Source organism: Otolemur garnettii, unplaced genomic scaffold (assembly GCF_000181295.1).
Source record: "Otolemur garnettii isolate 467f Iridium unplaced genomic scaffold, OtoGar3 scaffold00031, whole genome shotgun sequence".
Lineage (NCBI taxonomy): Eukaryota > Metazoa > Chordata > Mammalia > Primates > Galagidae > Otolemur > Otolemur garnettii.
Genome location: NW_003852426.1, coordinates 7,458,647 through 7,481,253, shown reverse-complemented (window position 1 = coordinate 7,481,253; position 22,607 = coordinate 7,458,647). Strand labels below are relative to the sequence as shown.

The 22,607-nt window shown below is 52.2% G+C and overlaps 2 protein-coding genes across 4 annotated transcripts in view; one reads left to right on the top strand and one right to left on the bottom strand.

Annotated features, from left to right (window-relative positions):
• Positions 1-17,597, top strand: part of CPNE5 (copine 5) — a 96,034-nt gene extending 78,437 nt beyond the window's left edge. For 2 of the 3 annotated variants that reach the window (XM_003789149.2, XM_023512854.1), the window contains 9 exons: positions 1,623-1,676; positions 5,056-5,117; positions 10,964-11,010; positions 12,914-13,095; positions 13,959-14,086; positions 14,296-14,398; positions 15,205-15,262; positions 15,736-15,809; positions 16,952-17,597. In XM_003789149.2, coding sequence (XP_003789197.1) covers positions 1,623-1,676; positions 5,056-5,117; positions 10,964-11,010; positions 12,914-13,095; positions 13,959-14,086; positions 14,296-14,398; positions 15,205-15,262; positions 15,736-15,809; positions 16,952-17,170 — 927 coding nt within the window. In that variant the 3' untranslated portion in view covers positions 17,171-17,597. Of the gene's footprint in view, positions 1-1,620; positions 1,677-5,055; positions 5,118-10,963; positions 11,011-12,913; positions 13,096-13,958; positions 14,087-14,295; positions 14,399-15,204; positions 15,263-15,735; positions 15,810-16,951 lie in introns of those variants that run through there. The other variant, XM_023512855.1, reaches the window with a different exon arrangement.
• Positions 17,598-21,118: 3,521 nt separating this feature from the next.
• LOC100947343 (galanin receptor type 1-like) lies at positions 21,119-22,153 on the bottom strand. Its single transcript, XM_003789311.1, has one exon. It carries the CDS (start codon positions 22,151-22,153, stop codon positions 21,119-21,121), a length of 1,035 nt encoding a protein of 344 aa, XP_003789359.1.
• Between the last annotated feature and the right edge of the window lie 454 nt (positions 22,154-22,607).

Here is a 22,607-nt window from a genome sequence, read left to right as displayed (position 1 = left end):
CTGTAAGCTTGGAGGTCATCAGAGTTTCCTGCAGGCTGCTGGGTGACGTTTAGACTTTTCACTTCACATTCTAGGCTCTCTTCCAGCCAGTCCACTTTCCTCTTCTGTGGGTCCTACAATCCAACTGTCCCCAGTTCTGTGCTTCTTCCCCGTGACCTCTCCTCTGACGTCCATCTCTCTATGCCCAAAGCTTCGCTGTCCCTCCAAGTCTGCCTACGGACCACCTGCTCTGGGGACCCTTTGATGACACTCCCACTTGGAATGGTCTTTCCTTCCTCCAGCTTCCCTGATACTTCACTGATTCCTCCTTTTTGGTGTCCTTGTCACTTAGAACCCTGAGGACATATATCTTCTTTCTCCTGTAGGAGTGGCAATTCTAGGGGAGAAGAAAAGGTACTCCAGTCCCATAAATACCTGTTGAAGGAAGGGTGTGTTTGTATTTGTTATCAAAATGATCACAATATATGTGCCACTGGCCTGAGGGCAGGAAACCTGGTTTCTAATCCAGATGGCTATGTGGCCTTATGCAAATCTCTTGGTGTATCTGTGCCTTGGTTTCCTGATTTCTAGACGTAGATATCAGTACTCATTCAGACAGAAGAGGTAACAGCTAAAGATGCAGATGACCACACTTTGGGGAAGAACAGGAGATGCAGGACTCAGGAGATGTGGGAGAGGGGAAATGATTCACCAGAAACCAACAAGCAGCAGAGGGGTGTGAGAATCACCTTGCTTTGATGGGACATCAGGGGAAGGTTGCGCCTAGACTTCCCCTATTAGAAACAAAAACAAAAAAATAGCTGGCCAGGCTCAAATGAGAGTACAAATACAGTGAGTCTGGTGGCCCTAGTCACTTAGCCCAGGGTTTCTCAGCCTTGGCACTGCTGACATTTGGGACTGTAATGTTCTTGGTTGTGGGAGACTGTCCTGTGCACTGCATGATGTTTGTCAACATCCCCAACTTCTACCCACTCCCCTAGTTGTGACAACCCAAACTTACTAGACGTTACCAAATATCCTAGGTGGGGGGCAAAATCGCCCTGGTTGAGGCCACTGAGTTAGCCCACCAGCAAGTACTGTGTGATTTCTTATCTGGCAACAGGTCTGGCTTGGAATTTAAAGCTTACCGGTGAAGAACAGTTGAGGACGCTTTCTCTGCCAAGTAAAGGTGGTGGTGACTGAGAGGGAGCCTCAGAGCCCCAGGGCAGCCCCTGGGCTGTGTTCCAAAGGAGAAGATTGGAATTGGCTGAGGGAAGAGGGGAGGGCATTTTGGGTAAGGGGAACGGCCTGAGTCAATGCAAGGGACAGGTACAGACAGGGCCACTTTGCGACATCAAGCCTACTTTGGCTGTTAGGGTGGAGGACAGACTTCGGGGAGCAGTGGGAAAGAAGGTTAAATATTCCAGGTTGATTGTGGGATACTGTGTATGATCTAGACCAGTTGTGTAACTAAATACCAGTCTCCCTCAAAACCTCCCTCAACTCTACTCCTCTGGCCCCTATGGTCTTTATACCCCACACTCTGCTAGGGCTGGGACCACACCCAGGATCAGAGGAAGCCCTAGGGACCAGCCCTGACTACTTGGAAACACTCCTTACCCGCTAACTGGTTTTTCCTGCAGGTGGTAAACCCAAAAAAGAAAATGAAGAAAAAGAAATACGTGAATTCTGGCACAGTGAGTAGCCACCCCCTCTCTGCAGCCAGGTGTAGGCATTCTGAGCCCCGAGTCAGGCCTGGCACCAGGGGGTCACGGGCATCAGTGTGTGTGCATGCGCAGACTGTGGGACTCAGACAGGGGGAGAGTGGGAGTGGGGGTGCTGGGGCAGATGGAGCAACAGCCCTGGGAGTCAGCAGTGCAGACCACACAACAGGAGCTGTGCACAGAATGAGGAACTGCAGGAACGCCCACGGGACTTCCTGAAGGAAGAGGAAATTAAGTCGTGTTTATTGGGCCCCTGCTCTAGGAAATTCCCCATTAGGGCTTGTTCTCAAGTTGTTTCCCTGAGAGGCAGATATTATCATCCCCTTTGTCATGAAAGAGGAAACCAAGGCTGCAGGTGGGGAAGTGACTCAGCCAAGGTCACACAGCTCCAGAGTGGTAGTGCTAGGAGTCAACACTGCATCTGACTCCAGAGCTGGAGCTGCTGTGGGCACTGCCACTGCCTAAGTGTAACCATCCTGGGTTGGTTAGACTGTGGAACTCAGACTGGGAGAGAGTGGGGGTGGGGGCCCTGGGGCAGATGGAGCAACAGCCCTAGGAGTCAGCAGTGCAGACCCCTCCCACCCCTGTCCTGGGGTGACACACTGGCCCAGTGGCTTCTGGGGCCTAGTCTTCAGGATATTTGCTGAGTATAACCGTGCACCAGGCACTGTTCTAGGCTCAGGAGATACACTGGGAATAAGACAGACCCAAATTTCTGGTGCTTATACTCTAGTGTGGAGAGACAGAGAACAAATATGTTACATATGCATGTGTGTGTCGGGGGGGCATGAATGCTACAGAAAAGGGCATAATATGGGAAAGGAATGCGGACTGGAGCAAGTATTGAGGATATTAGGGAAAGGGTATTCCAGCTTCAGGAACAGCTCATGCAAAGACCCTGAGGTAGAGTCCACAGTACATTTATAAAACAGGCCACTGTCTTTGCAGTACAGACACATCCAGGCTCACCCTCTTTGTGTTTCCTCCTCACTCTGTGGCCCCCTCAGCTCACACAGCCAAGCTCAGTCATTCAAGTCAGGCAAATTGCAACTCTAGACCCAGAGGAGGCCTGAGGGAGCTCTAGGGTTCCTTTAAGGAACCTCATTTTCTCCATCTCTAAAATGGGCTAATAAGTCATCCCTACCCTGCTTACTGTACAAGGTGACTGTGACAGACATATGGGAGATGCAGGCTTATAAACTGTTAAGTACTCTGCATTCAAAGAGGACTGACCACCCCTTCTGATTGTAACTGCTTCAAAGACTGGGGCTTGGAATGATATTTCCTTTGTTCAAAGCTGTGATCTTTCTTAGTGGGGGTGCTGTCAGCATTGGGTCAGGATAATTCTTCATCTCACAAGACTTCCCCAGATATTGTGGGATGTTTGGCACCCCTGGTCTCTGTCAGTAGGGCCCCCGTCATTATGAGAACTCCCCAAATTCTTCCAGCCCTTCCTAAATGCTCCTAGGGGAGGCAGAACCTTCTCCAGCTAGGAACTCTTGGATGTACAGCTAAAGATGAAAAGGTTCTAAAACCCACTGATCCCACCCAGCCTTCTTACTGTAGAGGAGAAGAAACTGGCCCAGAGGGGAAAATGGGATTTGTCCCAGTGAGGCAGAGGCAGAGCTGGTCTAGGTTTAGGTCCCTTGACTTTCCTCTACTCTAATGTTCCACCATGAAAAATCACCCAGGATCCCAGATACTTGTTAAAAAACAGATGCCTGGGCCAGTTCCCTGGGATTCCATTCTGGGAGTCTGTGTTCAGTGCTTCTCATCCCTTACTCCCTACATGAAGAATCCCCTGGGGATCTTGTTAAACTGCCAAGAATCTGTATTTCTAACCATCAAAATGCTGCTGGTCTAAGAACCATTCTTGTAGTAGGTAAAATCTGCATTCACGCTGCAAGTCCCTGGGTGAATCCATATGGCCGGGCAAGTTAGAGAATTGTTTCCTTATAGGGCAGTGGTCCTCAGCCTTCCTAATGCCTCCTAATGCCGCAACCCTTTAATACAGTTCTCATGTTGTGGTGACCCCCAACCATAAAATTATTTTCATTGCTACTTCATAGCTGTAATTTTGCTACTGTTATGAATCACAATGTAAATATCTGATATGCAGGATGTATTTTCATTATTACAAAGGGGTCACAACCCTTAGGTTGAGAAGTGCTGTTATAGGGACTTGGGGATGGAGTCAATCCTGGCTGTGAGTTAAACTCATGCGAAGTGCTTAAAAAGAAAAAAAAAAGATTTCTGAAACTCTAATGTAGCCCCAGAAGTATAATTTGCTGGATTGCAATATGTTTTAAAAGCTCCCTAGGGAGTCTAATATCACAGTTGACTCCACCACTATAGGCCATTACTAGTAAGTCTGAGCCACCAGGCTTGGAAGGAGGTTTTGTGGTTTATCCAGGTCCCTAACACCATAACCACAGTGGGTGGGGGGTCTCCAAGACTGGGATCCTGCCTGGTCTACCCAGTGAGCCTATAGAAATGGCTGCACCTGCACTAACAGGAGGATCTCAAAATGCCAGAGGGGAAGTTATTTCTCTCATGTAGGCAAAAAGTCCTCTGCTCTGATCTTGCCTCATCTAACTGGTGTGGGATGCCAGGCTTTGACTTGTCCCCATGACCCCAAACTGCTATCATAATGAGCTGCTGGGTGGCTGTTTGTCTTGGCAGAGCTGATGCTAATATCATATCATATCATAGATGGAGAGACCTCTGCTTGGGAGGGGCACCCGCAGTGGTCAGTTGCCTCCAGGAAAAGGACATGCTGCTCATGGGGGTCTTAGATCTGAGAGGGTGGAGACTGAGAGGCCCCAAGAGGGTTGAGGAGGGACCAGTAAGGTTTAAGACAAGCACAGACCAAAGAGTCACATTTCAGGATTGATAGCAGTGGCGTGTGGAAGCGTGGAGCTGGTTGGCATTAGCGGGTTGTTAGGCCTGTGTCAGGAAGGCCCCCTTGCCCTCCGTATCCCACCCTAGGGCCCTGGAGTTGGAGAGCCAGTGCCCAATTAGGGGAAACTCATGTCCTTGGCTTGGGCCCCTATACTCCAGTGACAGAGTGGGACACTTCTATTGAGGTCGAGAGTTCAGGCTCTGGAATCAAATAGGTCCCCACTCTGTCTTGGTAGTGTCCTTGGGCATGTTATGTCACTTCTTTTAGTCTCAGTGTTCTTGGCTATAAAATGGGGTAGTAATAGTACTTCACAGGGCGGTTGTAGGCACTGCATGCAATAATGCATGCGATAATGCATGCAGAACTGCACACTGTTCTATAAATGTCAGCCCTTACGTCATAAACCATCTTCCCCTGACCCCTTGTTCCCTACTCCTTTTTGTTTTCAAGGTCACCCTGCTTTCCTTTGCTGTGGAGTCAGAGTGTACCTTCCTTGACTACATCAAAGGAGGGTGAGAAGAGACACAGCCAGTTTCGTCAGCTGCAGGGAGAGAGAAGGGGCTCCCACACATACCCCTTCCCTGTGATGCTGGGCTCTGAGCAAACCCTGGATTCTGGGCTTAGACAACTTTCCCAGAGCCCTGAACAGCTGCAGAGGGAACTCCTGAGCCAAGAAGGCTGGCCTGGGTCACATCAGGTCCCCATCCAGAGAAAGGACCTGGAGGTGGTAGGGACTCCATGGCAAAGAGAACCAAGGGTTTGGGGAGGTGGAAAGAGTACTGAACTAGGAGTGAAAAGACCCAGGCTCTAGGCCCCTCTTTGCCATAAATTTGCTGGATTAATTTAGGCTGTTCATTTTCCCTCTCTGGGTATCAGTTTCCTCCTCTGTACACAAAGAGATTAGAATAGGTATATTTTAAGGTTCCTTCCAGCTCTGAGCTGCTGATGCATCTGATCTGTTGGCAGAGGCAGGGGGCAGTGATTAACCTGCTCACTGTTATCAGGGGCCTGTAAGGGGCAGTGGGATTGGGAGATGAGGCAGGGGGTGGTCCTAGGGCTAACAGGTGGTCAAACATGAGTTTAAGGAGCAGAGAGGATGGTGTCCAGGCCCAGACAGGTGGGGAAGCCAGAAGGCGCTAGCCAACAGCTCACGGAAAGAACCTGACTCAAGATGAGAGCCTGCCTGGCTTGCTCACTGCCAGAACAGGTGCCAGGTCAGGGTGTGGGCAGCCAAGAGCCCACAGGTGCAGACAGGTGAGTAGCTACACCTGTCTGGAAAGGAGACAGGGCAGTTGCCAAACGCTCCTCCCAGCCAAGTAGGCACTTGGCTCCCTGGTTCTCCAAAGCAGAGGGAGAAGGCGGGCCTTGGGAAGCCACACTCACTTTCCCATGACTCTGTTCCCTGCTGCCTTGAACTTGCAGAGTCTCAAGTTTGCAAGCTCTACCCTTCTACCCACTGAGCACACGCCCTCCCCCTGGGCACCCAGGGCCTCCTCTGCCCCTTCCTGCCCCTCCTTTGAGCCCATATTAGACCCTGCCCTTGCTCCCTTCCTGTCTCATGAAGCCACCACCACTTATATTCCGTAGCACCTGGAATTTCCAAACAACCCTCACCCTGATTATCCTTCTCATTTGCATAGTATGCCCAGCTTACAGAACATAGTGGGCAGAGCCAGAATGGTTATCTCCATTGTACATAACTTGCCCACAGTCTCACACCAAGACGGTGGCAAGGTTCACAACGTGCTACCTTTCATTCCATAGTAATTAATAATCCTGGCCCTGCCTGCCTTGTAGCTGGCTACAGGTGGGGTGAGATGAAGACTGATGAAGTAAAGGCTGGGTGCTGTGAGGTTTCATTGAGAAGGAGCCCTGCTGAGTGCAGGGGCTCATGCCTGGAATCCCAGCACTTTAGGAGGCCAACATGGAAAAATCTCTTGAGGCCGAGAGTTCAAGACAATATAATGTTGGGCAACATAATGAGGCCCCTCCCCCAACCCTCCCATTCCTTTTCTCTACCAAAAAAAAATTTAAAGTTAGCCTGCCATGGTGATGCACACCTGTAGTTCCAGCTACACAGGAAGCTGAGGTAGAAGAAATCATTTGAGCCCAGGAGTTTGAGGTTGCAGTAAACTATGATGACACCACAGCACTCCAGCCTGGGCAGCAAAGAAAGATCTCCATCTCAAAGAAATAAATAAAAGAAACCCTTAGAGGCTTGGCTACTGGCAAAGCTGGTGCCACCCTTGCTGGGCAGGTTAGAGCCCCAGAGCCAGCCCTCTCTTTAAGCTCTCTGGAGAGTCTTGAGTCAGCTGGCTTCAGGGAGTGAGAGCCCAGCATGCATGTCCAGGCAGGAATGTGATGGAGGCTTTTATCTAGAGATCCTGGCCTCCCTCTCCTGCCTACCTGGACCCAGGAGGAAGGATATGAATACCTCTCTCCCAATCAGAGGAGGGGCTGGTTGCTCACCAGCCTGCATTCCGCCCTTAGGCAGGAGAGACTAGGCTACTGGGAGTAATTTCTCCATAAATGTACCTGCTTTCCAGTTGCTTTCTTCCCTGATTCTTTTCAGAATCCAGAGCAGGGGAGGACTAGTTAAGGAGAAAGACCTGCCTTTCTTCTCACCCTGTATTTGCAAGAGTTCCTCAGCTGTAGTCTTGCAGGCTGGAATGACCCCCCCCCCCAAGGGTGGCCCTGGGAGTGGGGCTCTAACCCTCCAAATGTCTCCCTTCCTTTATTTTTATATTTATTTATTTATTTCTGAGACAGAGTCTCACCATGTCACCCCTGGTAGAGTGCCGTGGCATCACAGCTCACAGCAACCTCAAACTCTTGGGCTTAAGTAATTCTCTTGCCTCAGCCTCCAAGTAGCTGGGACTATAGGCACCCAGCTATTTTTTTTTTTTTTTTTGTTATTGCAGTTGTCATCATCGTCATTTAGCTGGCCTGAGCTGGGTTCAAACCCGCCACCCTCAGTGTATGTGGCCAGTGCCCTACTCACTGAGCTATGGGCGCCACCCTGTCTTCCTTCCTTTAACAAAGACGTATTCTTTATATTCCATACTGGGAGATGACCGATTAATATAGTAAGCCAAGTGCTATAACAGTTAATTCCCTAATCTTAAGGCTTAATACAAATAGAGGTTTATTTTTTGTCTGTGGGATGTCACGGTTGGGTGGGGAGAAGATCCATACAGTCATTCAGGGACCCAGGCTCTTGCTATCTTGTGGCTCCTTTTGTTTTAGAGGCTGGAATCCACTGAATTTTCTGCCTTCAGCCAGCAGAAAATGGGAAAAAGTGTGAGGTAGACTGTTTGTGGCCAGTAGACTCTGGTTTGGGTCTTCTGCTACCATATCCATGATCTTTCCTGTGAGGAAAGCCCCTGGTGAGGGGCTCATGAGCTGCAGCTCAGATATGATCAGGTTTAGAGAACTATGGTTTCTCATAAGAACCTTTTGCCAAATGCAGGGTAAGTGAGGCCTGCCTCATATTACCTCATCCATAGCCCCAACTGAGAACTACTAGAATGGAGTTTCCCCAAATGTGATCCCAGCACCCCTTCCTCAGAATCCTGGATGAGGACGGGAGATGTTTGTTAAGAGGCAGATTGTAGGGCCTTTATCCAGACCAACTGAATTGGCATCTCTGGGGTAGAGCCCTGGAATCTTCTTTTTAAATAAGCTCCCCCCATGGTTGGTGCCCGTGGCTCAGTGAGTAGGGTGCCGAGGGTGGTGGGTTTGAACCTGGCCCCAGCCGGCTGAACTGCAACAAAAAATAGCCAGGCATGTGGCGGGCACCTGTAGTCCCAGTTACTCTGGAGGCTGAGGCTAGGTAATCGCCTAAGCCCAAGAGCTGGAGGTTGGTGTGAGCTGTGACCTCAAGGCACTCTACTGAGGGCGACAAAGTGAGACTGTCTCTAAAATAAATAAATAAATAATCTCCCCTCATTTTTCTACACTGACTGCAGTGTGAAAACTACAAGACTAGACTTTATCAGGGACCAGTGCGTGTCAGTTTTGTTCTGTCTGCATCTGGCACAGAACCTAGAATGGCAAAGCACTCAGAGAATTTCAACCCTGAATTTGAATCCCCCAAACCTACTTTTTTCTTTCTCTCTTTTTTTAGAGAAAATCTCACTTTGTCGCCCCCGGTAGAGTGCTGTAGTGTCACAGCTCACAGCAACCTCAAACTCTTGGGCTCAGGTGATTCTCTTGCCTCAGCCTCCCAAGTAGCTGGGACTACAGGCACCCACCACAACACCTGGCTATTTCCTACCTTTTTCTTTCTTTTTTTTTGAGACAGAGCCTCAAGCTGTCCCCCTGGGTAGAGTGCTATGACATCACAGCTCACAGCAACCTCCAACTCCTGGGCTCAAGCGAGTCTCCTGCCTCCGCCTCCCAAGTAGCTGGGACTATAGGCACCCACCACAATGCCCAGCTATTTTTTGGTTGCAGCCATCATTGGTGTTTGGCAGGCCCGGGCTGGATTCGAACCCGCCACCTTAGGTGTATGTGGCTGGCACCTTAGCCACTTGGGCCACAGGCGCCAAGCCTTCCTACCTTTTTCTTATAGAAAATTTATTTCAGGTTGGGCGTGGTGGCTCATGCCTATAATCCTAACACCCTGGGAGGCTGAGGTGGGTGGATTGCTTGAGCTTAGGACTTCAAGACCAACCTGAGCAAGAGTGAGACCTTATCTCTACTAAAAATAGAAAAACTAGCCAGGCATAGTGGTACATGCCTGTAGTCCCAGTTACTCAGGAGGCTAAGGCAAGAGGATCACTTAAGTCCAAGAATTTGAGGTTGCTGTGAGCTATGGCACTCTACCTAGGGTGACAGAGTAAGACTCTGTCTCAAATAAAGAAAAAAAGAATATTTATTTCAAATATGTGCTGAAGTGAAGAAGAGGTATAACCAACCCCGAAGTACCCTTCATCTAGCTTCAATACCACCCATAGTCAGTCTTGTTCCACGTGTTTTCCCCTTCATCCAGTTTTTTTTTTCAGTTTTTATTTTATTTTATAGTTTCTATTTTTCTTTTTTTTTGATATGGGAGTCTCACTATATTGCCCAGGTTGGCCTTGAACTCTGAACTCAGGCAGCCTCCCAGCATCCTGTTATTTTGAAGCAAATCCCAGCCATCCTATATCCCCCAAATACTTCAGAATGTGTCTCTAAAATATAAAAACTGTCTTTGTTGTTGTTTTTTCATTTTTATTTATTTATTTCTTTTTTGTTGCAGTTTGGCTGGGGCTGGGTTTGAACCCTTGGTATATGGGGCTGGTGCCCTACTCACTGAGTCACAGGAGCCACTCTAAAAACTCTTGTCTTTGTAAGACATAACCGCAATACCATTGCCACACTTACAAAATGAACAGTTTGTTAATATCAGATATCTGGTTAGTGTTCAAATTTCCCCAATTGTCTTATGAAGTTTTTTTTTTTTTTTGGCTGGGACTGGGTTTGAACCCTCCACCTCCAGCATATGGGGCCAGCACCCTACTCCTTTGAGCTACAGGTGCCGCCTGTCTTATGAAGTTTTTTATTTGTTTCTTTTGAATCAGAAATCCAGGCAAGATCCATATGGCAATTGGTGGATATGTCTTATATCTCCTTTTATCTGTCGGTTCCTCTGAGCACCTGAATGGCTCGTAAAGCAGCTTGCCCCACCAGGAGGTTCTGACTCAATAGGTCCAGACTGAGCCTGAGAGGCCCAACAGTGGGTGATTCTGATGCTGCTCCTTCTGATAGTGAAGTATAGTTATAGTTTCCCCCAGACTAGGTTTTGCTGGCTGACCTCCTATGGTGTTATTTAACATGTTCGTTTGCCCCCTGCATTTCCTGTAAATGACTGGAAGATAGCTCTGGAGGCCGAATCACATTCAGGTTCAATTTTTCAATAAGACAATTTCATGGGTGGTAGTTTGTTCTTTTCTTAGGATGTGCAATGTCAGTTTGACTTTTGTAAATAAGTTTTAACCCTGAATCTGACTCCAAATTTGACCCCAAAATCCAGCGAGACCCATCTGCATCCAACACACTCAGGTGGGCCTAGGGGACAAAGTTTGGGGAGGAAATATGCAATCATAGCCACATGCCCACACAGAACAATTCATCTTCAATGGGCTTTCCTACTGTCTGACGCTTTTGATGCTCACAACAGTCCTTTGGAGGAAGGCATAGCTGGCACCACCATCTCAGTTTTCCAGAGCTGGAAGGAGATGAATGACCTCACCAAGGCCACATACCTGGCAGGCAATGGGCCAGGGTGGCAGTCAGGTTTCTCCCTCACCGTCCAGCTACCCCCCTGCACTGCCTCTCTCCAGGTGACTTTCCTGCTTCTTTCTCCCCCTTCTAGGACCCAGATCAACTTCACCGTGGCCATCGATTTCACTGCCTCCAATGGTGAGTGGGGGAGGGGCGGGGAGCAGAGGGCTTTTAAGGGTTGTGTGGTTGGCCCTGCCTGGGAGCCTTCCCCACTGAAGAAGAGGTACCCAGAGGACCAAAGATACAATCCAGGAGGCAAAGGTGTCCCCAGGTCAGACTACTGACCCTAACAGATCTGGGCTTCCGGGCTGTATATCCTGAACCACATCCTTGCCCTTGAACACACAATCTGTCTGGGAGAATGGGACAGTATGCACTCTGGATGTGTGGAAAGCCCTAGACAAAAGATGTTTCCTACCAGGATCAAATCCCACCTCATACAGTCCAGCCTGTAGGCTAGAGGGGAGAACTAGAGCCAAAACTGAGCTCTCTGGTCCTCAGGGAGGCAGGACTCAGCCCCGGGACCCCAGTCCTTACCTTGTTGGGGCCGCCTTGGCTTCCTTCCTTAGCTCAGTGTCAGGCTGTGGCCAGGTATCCAGGAATAATCATGATGCCAGACTTTACATTGTTGGAAGCATCTCTACCTTCCTTGGGTTCTGGACTCCCATTTGGGGTGCTAAGTGCTCATATTTGCACCAGTCATAAGTACCAGGTCTTACCCTCCTCAGGTGTGTCAGAAACCCCTCTTAAAGCATGCAGGGCCTACCATCGTATTGTGTCAGGCTCTCAGAGCTGGGAGGGACATTAGTGGCGTATAGGGGGCTATTAGTACAGCTTAATAATAACAATAATGCTCAAGTGGCTAAGGCACCAGCCACATACACCTAAGGTGGCAAGTTCAAATCCAGCCCGGGCCCACCAAACAACAATGATGGCTGCAACCAAAAATAGCCAGGCATTGTGGCGGGCGCCTGTGGTCCCAGCTACTTGGGAGGTGGAGGCAGGAGACTCGCTTGAGCCCAGGAGTTGGAGGTTGCTGTGAGCTGTGATGCCACAGCACTCTACCCAGGGTGACAGCTTGAGGCTCTGTCTCAAAAACAAACAAACAAAAAAACCCAATAATGATAGTTATAATAATTATACCTATTTAATCCTCAACACCAATCCTATGAGGTGGGAGCTATTATTATTCCTATTTTGCAGATGAACACACTGAGGCTGAGAGGTTAAGGAACTTATCCAAGATCACACGGCCAATAGAATGTAGAAACAAGTTTGGTACCATGGCAGTTTACTAAACTGCCTCATTAATGAACGAATAAGTAAATACGGTCTATATTAGTGGTGACAGGGGCTCTGGGGAAAAATCAAGGCAGGAAGAGGGATGGGGAGGGTTGGGGGAGGCTGCAACTTTTAATAGGCTACTCAAGAAAAACCACAATGAGCAGATGACCCTTCAGCAGAGACCTGAAGATGTGAGGGAGCAGGCAGTGTGGGCATCTGGGGAAAAGTGTCCCAGGCAGAGGGAACAGCCATTGCCAAGGTCCAGCAGCAGGAACAGTGTGAGGTTGGAACTGGGGCACAGTGATAGGGAGGATGGTAGGAGAGGTAACTGGAGCCAGATCTTATGGGGCCCTAAGGGTTCCTATAAGGACTTTGGGTGACATGGGAACACTGAGCGATTTGAGCAGAGGAGAGGTGTGGTCTGCCTGACAGGTCTGACAGGCTGACTGGCTGGTGTGCTGAGTGTGGGCTGTAGGTGCAAGGCTATAAGGAAGCGGGAGGTCAGTTAGAAGGCTGCTGCAGTCCTGTAAGCAAGAGGACGGTGGTACTGAGGAGGAGAGAAGGGGGTGGCATTCAGGATCTGTTCTGAAGTTTCAGCCACCAGGATTTGCCAAAGGGTAGATTGTGAGGTGAGAGAGAAAGAGAGGAGTCCAGGATAAATAAATGTTAAGGGTGCCTTTGGACACCCCCTTCTGCATTCTGAAGCTGGGTGCTTGGAAGGTCCAGGCCATCAAATGTTCCCATGTCCTTGTCACAGGAAACCCCTCACAGTCCACGTCCCTGCACTACATGAGTCCCTATCAGCTGAATGCCTATGCGCTGGCACTGACCGCCGTCGGGGAGATCATCCAGCACTATGACAGCGACAAGATGTTCCCTGCCCTTGGCTTTGGGGCGAAGCTGCCCCCGGATGGCAGGGTGTCCCACGAGTTCCCGCTGGTAGGAAATGCTGCTAATGGGAGAAAGGGCTGAGGGCAGATCAGGCTAGGGTATGGTGACGAGCACGGGGAGGGGGAGAGAGAGAATTTTCCATTCTCTGAGTTTAGGAACTTAAAGCACAGCCTCTGGGGGGTAGATCACCTGTGGCGTGTAGGGGGGCTCTTAGTACAGCCTCCAGAAACCCATTGCCCACCCTGCTCACAAACGCCTCCCCTCCAGGTCTGAGGCTGCCCATGGCTAGCTCTGACCTCCTTGTTCCTGACAAGATGGAGGGGGAGGGGGAGCTGTGGCTAAGCCATCCCTAAGGTCCCAGAAAAGAGGATAAGGGGTGTGGTTTGGATATGAGCAACTGTGGGTCATTCTAGGAGCTCCCCAAGTCGGTGCTAAGATGGGATGAGGTGGCTCCCTGGGGTGATGTGGAATGTGGCATCATCTGGAGGTTCTAGCACCCTGGGGAAGTGACTACTCAGGCCCCCCTCCCTTGTTCATGTGAGCTGGAGACACTGAGTCACAGCAGACGGTTCCTCCCGTGTCTAGGAGTGCCAGGCACTGTGCTCGGCACAGGACACATGAGGATGGAGCCACAGACCCTTTCTGAGTTCCTCACACCCTGCAGTCATTTTAGGATATGGTGGCTCTCAGGGGGCCCTTGTGAAAGCAGGTCTGGGGAGCAGGGCAAAGAGCAAGTTTGGGCCTGCTCACCTAAAGCACTCACGGTCCTTCAGGGTGGACCTGGGGGACTCCCTCCCGTGCCCCCCCACCCCACCTCAGGGAAGGGTCTAGGGGAGCCCAGGGCTGCAGGCCTCCCTACTGGCTGTGTTCCAGCACATCACCCACCACCTCCCCATCCTCTGTGTCCCCAGAACGGCAACCAGGAGAACCCCTCGTGCTGCGGCATCGATGGCATCCTGGAGGCCTACCACCGCAGCCTGCGCACCGTGCAGCTCTACGGCCCCACCAACTTCGCCCCCGTGGTCACCCACGTGGCCAGGTGAGTGTGGGCTCACTGCCCTCCCAGCCCTTCACAGGCCTCTGTTTCCCCATCTGTCTCTTCCCACAGACTTGCCTTTCAAGGAGCCCTGACCCTGAAGATACCTCCCACCAAGAGCTATTCCCACCTTAGTGTTCAGGGTCCTTGTTGTGGGGGGAGCATGCCCAGGGACCCCCAGCCAGACCTCAGCCCATGCCCACCCCACCCAGGAATGCGGCGGCCGTGCAGGACGGCTCCCAGTACTCAGTGCTGCTCATCATCACGGACGGGGTCATCTCGGACATGGCGCAGACCAAGGAGGCCATCGTCAATGTGAGTGAAGATAGCAAGGGGAGGGGTGGGAGAGGAATGGTCCAGTTTGAGGGATTTCTCCCTCTTACTTCAGGGATACTCTAGGGGGTGGACTGGGTGTGTCTTCTCTTTTTCACTGCCCTCCCTGGGTCCTGCTGCCCTCAACCAACTCCTGGCTTTTAGCTAGAGTCTGGTGGGAGTTGTAGGAGGGCCGGGCAGTGGGGTTTGGGCCCAGCTCATGAGAGATCTGGCTGGTGAGCTCTGTGCCTGCCTCTCCACCACACTGGATGGTGCACCCACTCCAGACTCCTATGGCTGCCTCCCCAGCCATCCCTAGGACTGCACCCCAGAGTCCAGGCCAGTCTGGCCAGGTAGAGGAGGTGGAAGGCCCGGAACAGGGAAGCCCAGGGATGTGGCCTACCTGGCACTCTCCCTGTGAAAGGAGCGTGCCAGGGATGTGGCCTACCTAGCACTCTCCCCTGAAAGGAGCCCAGCTGCAGCCATATTGGTCCGTCCTTAGAGCCACATAAAATAGGGCCCCATGTGGCAGAGACTCGGGCAGAGGAGGCGGCAGCGTGGCTCATAGAGGCAGACTTGTGACCCACTTCCCCTCTGCCTCCTTCCCTTTCCCTGGGGCCCACCTTGGTTTCCCTTGGTCTTTCTCTCTGATCCCCTCCCTCTCTCTACCCCCTTTCTGTCTGTCCATTGTTTACTCTCCCATTTCTTTACTGTCCCTGGCCTCTCTTGTTTTGACCCATGATCTCTGCTTTCTTTCAAATGGCCCCTCATTGGGTCCAACCTTCCCCAACTCCCTGATGTCTCCCAAGGCTGCCAAACTGCCCATGTCCATCATCATCGTCGGTGTGGGCCAGGCAGAGTTCGATGGTGAGTCCTGCTGCTGCCCCAGCCCCGTCCCAGCCCTGTACTCCTGCCCCAGTGTTTCCCCAGAGGCTCCAGGCCCCTGGAAAGGACCCTACCCAAAAGGAGTGTTCATGCCTGGGCGTGTGTGACTGGGTGAGTGTGCAGGGCGTGAGGGTGCATTTGTTTGCACAGGGAGGGATACATCAGGTCAGGGTGTGCCCTACACCCACATCCCAAGGCTGGGGAGAGGAGGCCCCAAGTCACACCTTTGTCTTCCAATCCCTAGAAGCCTGAGGAGAGGCCAGGGGGTGAGGGCTGGAGCACTGGGCTAGAAGTCTGAGGCTCACTTGGTTAGGCTCCTCCTGTCTCCTGGCCTGTTTCCTTATCTCTAACATGGAGGCCTGGGCCAATGGTCTCCTGGATTTGGCTGGGATTGGAGGACAAGTCCACCTCCTGCCAGGCCCAGGTGTCCACTACTAATTCTCCTCCCCACACAGCCATGGTGGAGCTGGATGGTGATGACGTGCGGATCTCCTCCCGGGGGAAGCTGGCTGAACGGGACATTGTCCAGGTGAAGCCCAGACCCTGCCTGCTCCATAGGAAATATAAGAGCCCATCACCAGGCTGACCTCTGATCTGTTTGGGGGGCTTCCCTGGGGGAGGGGCCCTGAGGGAGGCAGCGGAAGTCCCAAAGGGTCCTGGCCACTGCAGAAGGGGACAGGAGTCAGACCTCAGGCCACACTTCTCTCTGAGCTGCCATGTTCAAGACTCATTCCTAACATTGTTGGTGACCTGAGCTCGCAACCCAGAACATTCTGCCAGCTCTCCCTGAGCCCCCAGGCCTCTGTGGGCTTCTACTTTCCGTTGTTTTCTGCCTGGCAGGCTTCACAGTGAGATGTCAAACCCCTGAAGGCGGAGGAGGTATCTTTAGTGAGCAGCCCTCACCAAGAACAGGAGGGGTTAACTAAATCAGTGTCTTAACTTCTCTGTGTAGGATGCAAAGATAATGAGCAGAGAGGTTTTTGTCCTCTGGGAATTCCTATCCAGTCAAGCAGAGAACGCACCCTCAGCAAGCACATCCCTCAGTGAATCTCCACAGGCTGGGCCCCTCTGTGCTTAGGAAATGGGGAATAAATAACTGACATTCTCCATATCCCCTTGGTTTAAAAATCAGGGAAGAGTATCCCCAATGTGGAGACCAAAGATGGGGGCAGGGAACCAAAGCAAGGGTAGTCTGGGAGGTAAGACCAGTCCATGCCAAGGCCTAGAGGCAGGAATGAAGGAAGAAGCCCAGCTTTAGGTGTTAGCCAGATTAGCTCCAGAGAGAAAAGGGGAGAGGAGAGGCCAGCAACAGAGGGCTATGGAGAAGTTGGGAGGGCCCTATGGGAGGGCACATGCCAGGGGGTTCGGTCAGTGTTTCCTGAGCACCCGCTAAGGGCTCGTCTTCATCCAGAGACTTGAAAGAGCAGAGAATCTTGTTTAGTGGTGTTTCGTGGCATGGGACAGGTGCTCAGTATCTATTTGTTGAGTGAATGAAAGAATAGCGACTGTGACACAGCCTCAGGGAATTCACTGCGGGGGGGATTAGGTAAAGTGGGCAGAGGCTGGGGGTTGAGGACATGAGCCATGGCCTGGAGACCCGGGGGGCTGGGGTCCAGTGGGGAGCATTGCCCAACTGTGCCTTCCTGTCTGACCCTGCCCTACTGCTGCCAGTTCGTACCCTTCCGGGACTACGTGGACCGCACAGGCAACCACGTGCTGAGCATGGCCCGCCTGGCCCGAGACGTGCTGGCCGAGATCCCTGACCAGCTGGTGTCCTACATGAAGGCACAGGGCATCCGCCCGCGCCCCCCGCCTGCAGCACCAGCCCACTCACCCCCACAGTCCCCAGCCCACACTCCCCCTGCCTCCCCTCTGCATACACACATCTGAACCTGGTCCACAGCAGGCAGGTGATTGGGGCCTGGGGGAGGCCCGTAGTATAGTAGGCAGACTCCCACAGATGGCCTGCCTGGCCTTTGGGACATCTGTGTGTCAGGCCGGCATGGGGCCACTAGAGACTCCTGTTCAGTTTCCTGGCCCCACTTACTGCCCAAACCCAGGCACTGGGGGAGGGTGCGTAGGGTTCTAGATCCCAGCTCTTCTTTTTTTCTCCAGCACCTGGCTCTAGCCCAGCCAGGGTGGTGTTAGAAACAGTGAGGGCCCCTGGGGTCCCCTTTCCCCACCCCCAGGCAATCCCACATTGCTTCCTTAATATCCTGAAGCCTAGGCTCAGCCTCCTCCAGCCCCAGCCCCATCCTCCAATGGCATCTACTCCTATCCCTGGCCCCCACCCCATTATCTATCCTGTACCCTATTTTTCTGAACCCTCCCAGGGACACTGTATGCAGTGGGAGCCCTGTGGAGCCATGTTGGGGTGGGGAGCTATGAAGGTGGACCATAAGCCACAGGATGGGCCTGAAATGGGGGGTTTTCAGCACAGAGTCCTTCCTGGTGCCTCTCAAGCCCAGTGTGACATTGGTTCTAGGTGCACAGATCCCCGGGACTTCCCCAGTTGACTTCTAGCTTCAGGCACCCATTGGTCCCTCCTGGTGCCCCCTCCTCCGCCCTCCTGGAGGCCTCCATGAGCCTACTGCTCCTGCTCTTTGTCCTCCATCCCCTGGGAGTAGGAGAGAGGAGGCCTGGGTGTGAGCCTGCCTCCACCTCTGCCGACTGTGGGAACCCGAGCCCTTCAGGCCTCAGTTTCCACAGTTATGGTGCGAATTGGCCAGATGGTCCCAGGTTTTCCTTCAGCTCTGATGTCCTGAGGGTCCACACATCCACGCCCTGTTGCCCCCTCCCACTCCTAACAAATATGACCCTGTACCCCAGGCCGTCTTGGCTCTAGGGTCACCCTGTCACATCCTGTCACCCCAAACACATCCCAGTCCTTCAGTCTTGGGCTTGGTGTCAGAGCCGAGTTCCTGCCTCTGCTGGGGGCCGGGTGGAAAGGGGCTCTGACGCTGGGCCCGCCCAGCCCTTGCCCACGCGGGGGCAGGTTGCGCATGCCAGTCCCTCTTGTGCATGGGGCTTCTCAGCCCACTGGTCCCTCTGTGCCCAGGTGGCGACCAGGCTCCACTTCCCTCTGTCATGCATGACGGTGGTGTTTCTACGGTGTCTGGTCCTGTGCCTGTCTCTGAGACAATCTCTGTGTGAAACTTGCCTTAATCTGAAGTAAATTTGGTTCTTTTCGTAAAATAGCTTGTTTTTCTTTCTCCTCTGAAAAACAGAACATGGATTTTGCTATCTGGCAGAATCCAGGTCCTCTTCTCTCTCTTCCTTCAACTCAGTTGTTCAGCAAGGATTTGCTGAGCAGCTGCCCAGCGCCAGGCTCTGTGCTGGGCACTAGAGAGGCTGCTGTGAGCTGAACTCAGTCCCTGTCTCTACACAGGCTTACAACAAACACACAAGAAAGCGAGGGAGAAACCCAGCAATGTATAAACAATAGGCTTAGCACATAATTCCAAGGGACAGTGAGACTGAGACAGAGAAGGGACGATGAGGATCGGGAGTGATGAATGGTATTTTAAGTAAGAGGTCAAGGAGGGCTTCTCTGAGGAAGCCCCAAGGAAATGAGGAACCACCCTGGTATCTGAAGAAACAGGGCCCCAAGGAATGGGAAGAACCCTAAATCAGGGCCCCAAAGTAGCCCCTGAGGTTTGGGGATGTGTGGGGTGTTTGCTCCTGCACGAGGAGGCCGGAGCTGAGAGGAAGGGAAAGTGCGGGTGAAGAAGCCAGAATGCACAGGCCTGCAGAGTCTGTGGTGAGGCCTTTGCTCTCAAGAGGTGAGACATGATCACTTCATTGCATGTGATCACTCATTCACCCATCTTGCATCAAGTATTGACTGAATATTAGGCCAGGCCCCACTCAGGTGTTGGAGACTCACAGGCAGAGTTGTACCCTTAGGGGCATCCCTGCTCTGGGACAAGAAGCAAGGAACTCCTACAATCGTGGGGTACTTATGCCAAGCCAACAGGAGGGGGCCAGGGTCTGGGCACCAAAGGGGGATGGATGACTGGCATGGATGGCTCTCAGGCCATGTACCACTCCCCTAGGGCAATGGGGCCATCACGTCACCCTTGCAGAACAGAGTGACAGGTGGGTAGGTGCATAGAATGTTGTGACTTGTGCCCAAGACCCACTGTTCTTTGGTGCATAAGAAACACCATTTTCCTCTCCTTATCCCTCTTCACATATAATTTCCATGGCCATCAGGGACCAGGATCACAGCAAAAGAGGACTTGTCCCTTTTCTGGGCAAGTTTGTTCTCAGATTAGCCCTCCAGGCAGCCATTCCCAACCCGCACTTCACAAGGAACTCAGAACTAATTATACCAAACTTAGGGACTTGTTTACTTCTTAGGATTTTATAGTAAATTAGAGCTGATTCATGGCTGTCCCTGTAATTAGATGCCCCTCTGACTTGCATTCCGACATGCTTTGAGTGGGAACAGGGTGGAGTTACAGCTCAGGAGAAGGGACGTTCCCATAACCATCAGCCCATTTTACCTCCCCCTGGGCACCGTGGGAAAGTGCTGGGAGGATACACCTGCCTGGCAGAGGCATCAGGGCTCAGAGCTGCTGCCCTGGGATGGGACAGGATACCGAGGGCATCTGTGCCTAACACTATAGCCTTCTCCTGGGTTCTTTCTCAAGATATGTTCCACAGGATGCTGGTTCCCTGGCATGGAGTTTGGGAAACTGCTTGCTGTGAGCCCCTCTCAAAGAGTCTAAATGGCATTTAGGATATTCAAGGCTCTGATAAGTCCTAAAGCAAAGACTCTAGTTTGACTTGGTTCAACCCAATGTTTCCCAAGCTTTTTACCACCGAGTAAGGGTGTGTGTGCATGTGTGAGCATGTGTGTGTAGTGTGTATTTAGCTGGTAACCATGACCAAGCAGACATGCTGTCTTGGGAATTTCAGTAGTGAAGTCTCCCTGGTTTCCAGGCCACAGAAGCCTGAGGCCTGCTCCAAGGAGGCTAGAGGGTGGGGAAAAGGGAGACCTCAAGTTGGGCTCTGGAGAGAAGGAAAAAGCTTTAACAGAGATCCCTGCCCCAGGCACCTCAGGAGACACACCGCAGGGATGAAAAGAGGGTATTCTGACATAGCTTCGTGATTCCGTGGTTGAATTTTTTAAAATCTTTTACTTTGGGGGCCGAGGGGTATGTGACACAGAGCTGGAGGGAGTGGGCAGAAGAGGGAGAGGCAGCTGAAAGGCACTCCTAGACTCTGGGTGAGGACCCAGACTACAGTTGTCTCCCCTCCCCCAACTCTGGCCTTCAGGATTAGGTACCTCAGGCTGCCAACCCCCAGATCATTCCTCTGCCTACTTCTGTGCCTTTGGAAGCCCTCTGCCATCCTCTTGTCTACTCCTCTCAGATGCCCCTGAATTAATAAAAATGGTAAAAATGGTGATGACCAACATGCACACAGACTTAGTAAGCACCAGACACTCTGCTCAGCACCCTGAACGTGTTTAGTGACTTTATCTTCCTAAGATCCCTGTGAAGACGGTGCTTACAATCATTGTCCCATTTTCCAGATGAAAAAAACCCAAGGCATGGAGAGGTTAAGGGCCTTGCTCAAGATTACACAACTAGAAAGTAAGGGAGCTTGTAGGTATCTGAGCCCAAGGTGGAGTGGGAGGGACCTGGTTGTCTGAAGACATGAGCTCTAGCTAAGCCATGTAATTGCTGTATGACCTTTGTTGGGCCATCTTCCCTCTGTGGTTCTCAGTGTCCCCACTGGTAAAGTAGGAGTGGGCTCTAAGGTCATGGAAGGTCTTTCCATCTCCCTGCAATCTCAGTCCTTCCATCACCCTGTTGTCTCAGACCCCCGTCAGGCCCATGGGCCACTGGGTGCCCTCTCTTGGCCAGGCGGGACACTGTCCATCACTGTAGCAGCCCCTCCCACACCTCTGGGATGCCTGGCTGACAGTAGCCTATGGAAGAGGTTCCTGAGTCCTGCCCGGAAGGGGCGGGAGAGGTAGAAGCAGAGTAGGGGGCTGACAGCACAATTGGAGTAGGCGAGGATGGTGCAGAGGCTGGAGGCCACAAAAGCCTCTGGTGTGGCAGGCAGATAGCCCATGGCTGCTACATAGCCCAGCACAGAGCAGGGTCCCCACATCAGCATGAAAACCACCAGCACCACAAGGATGAGCCTTGTGTTCTCTTGGTGCTCCTGGATGCTCTCCCCCGTGGGACCTTGGGGCCGCGCCCACAGAAGCCAGTGCACATGGCAGAAAGAGCAGCCCAGCCCCAACAGGCAAGGCAGGAAGGCCAGGGCTCCTAGCAGGGTGAAGTAGCAGGAGGTCTGAGCGGGACTCAGAAGCAAGAGGCAGGCTTGGGTCTCAAGGGCCCCTGCTGTCTCCTCTTCCACTGCCACTCTCTGGAATAGCCAGTTAGGCAGGGACACGGTAAGGCCCAGGACCCACATGGCCCCACAGAGCAGTAAGCGGATACTCTGGCTAGCTGGTAAGGCCACATCAGGCCAGGCCACAGCCACATGGCGCAGAAGAGCTGTGGCCACCATACTGTAGAAGGTGCAGAACATGGTGCCTGTGTTGGTGGCCTGGCTGATGGTGCACACGGCAGGGCCCAACCACCAGTCATGTTGCAGGAAGCTCAGCAACAGCACAGGCACCACGCAGGCCAGGAAGAGCAGGTCAGATAGTGTGATGTTCACCATGAGGCTGTTGGTCAGGGCAAGAAGGGGGCGGTGGGCACTTGGGCCCTGGCCCACCACCAGCAGCATGAGCCCGTTGACCATCAGCCCCACCAGCAGGATGAGGCCGCAGACCCCAGCGAAGATGAGTCGGAGCAATCGCTCAGGCGTGGCTGTGAGCCAGGGAGTGGATGTGGCATTGGGCTCCATTTTCCTGTTTCAGACATATAAGAACAGTGTAGGAAATAGCCCAAAGTCTACCTCCCCAGTTCCTGTGGAGCCGCCTCCTTTCACAGTCCTCAGCATACAGTGGGCCCCTCCAGACCTCACAGCAAACTGATAGGATGGGTTCCATCAGTGCCCTTGGTTCAAATCCTGACTCTGCTACTTGGTAGCTCTGGGACAGTGGGAGAGTAACTTCATGTTTCTCTACCTCGTTCTTCTTTATAATTTATTTCTAAAAATTCTGCAGGAAGTCTAAATTGCTTTTATAATCTGATAAAGATTATATACATAGGCTTGGCGCCTGTGGCTCAGGTGGCTAAGGCGCCAGCCACATACACCTAAGTTGGCGGGTTCGAATCCCCAGCCCGGGCCGCCAAACAACAATGACAGCTGCAACCAAAAAATAGCCGGGCGTTGTGGCGGGTGCCTGTGGTCCCAG

Coding starts and splice junctions, on each gene's coding strand:
- LOC100947343 (XM_003789311.1), bottom strand. CDS start 22,153: ATGGAGCCCAATGCCACATCCACTCCCTGGCTCACAGCCACGCCTGAG.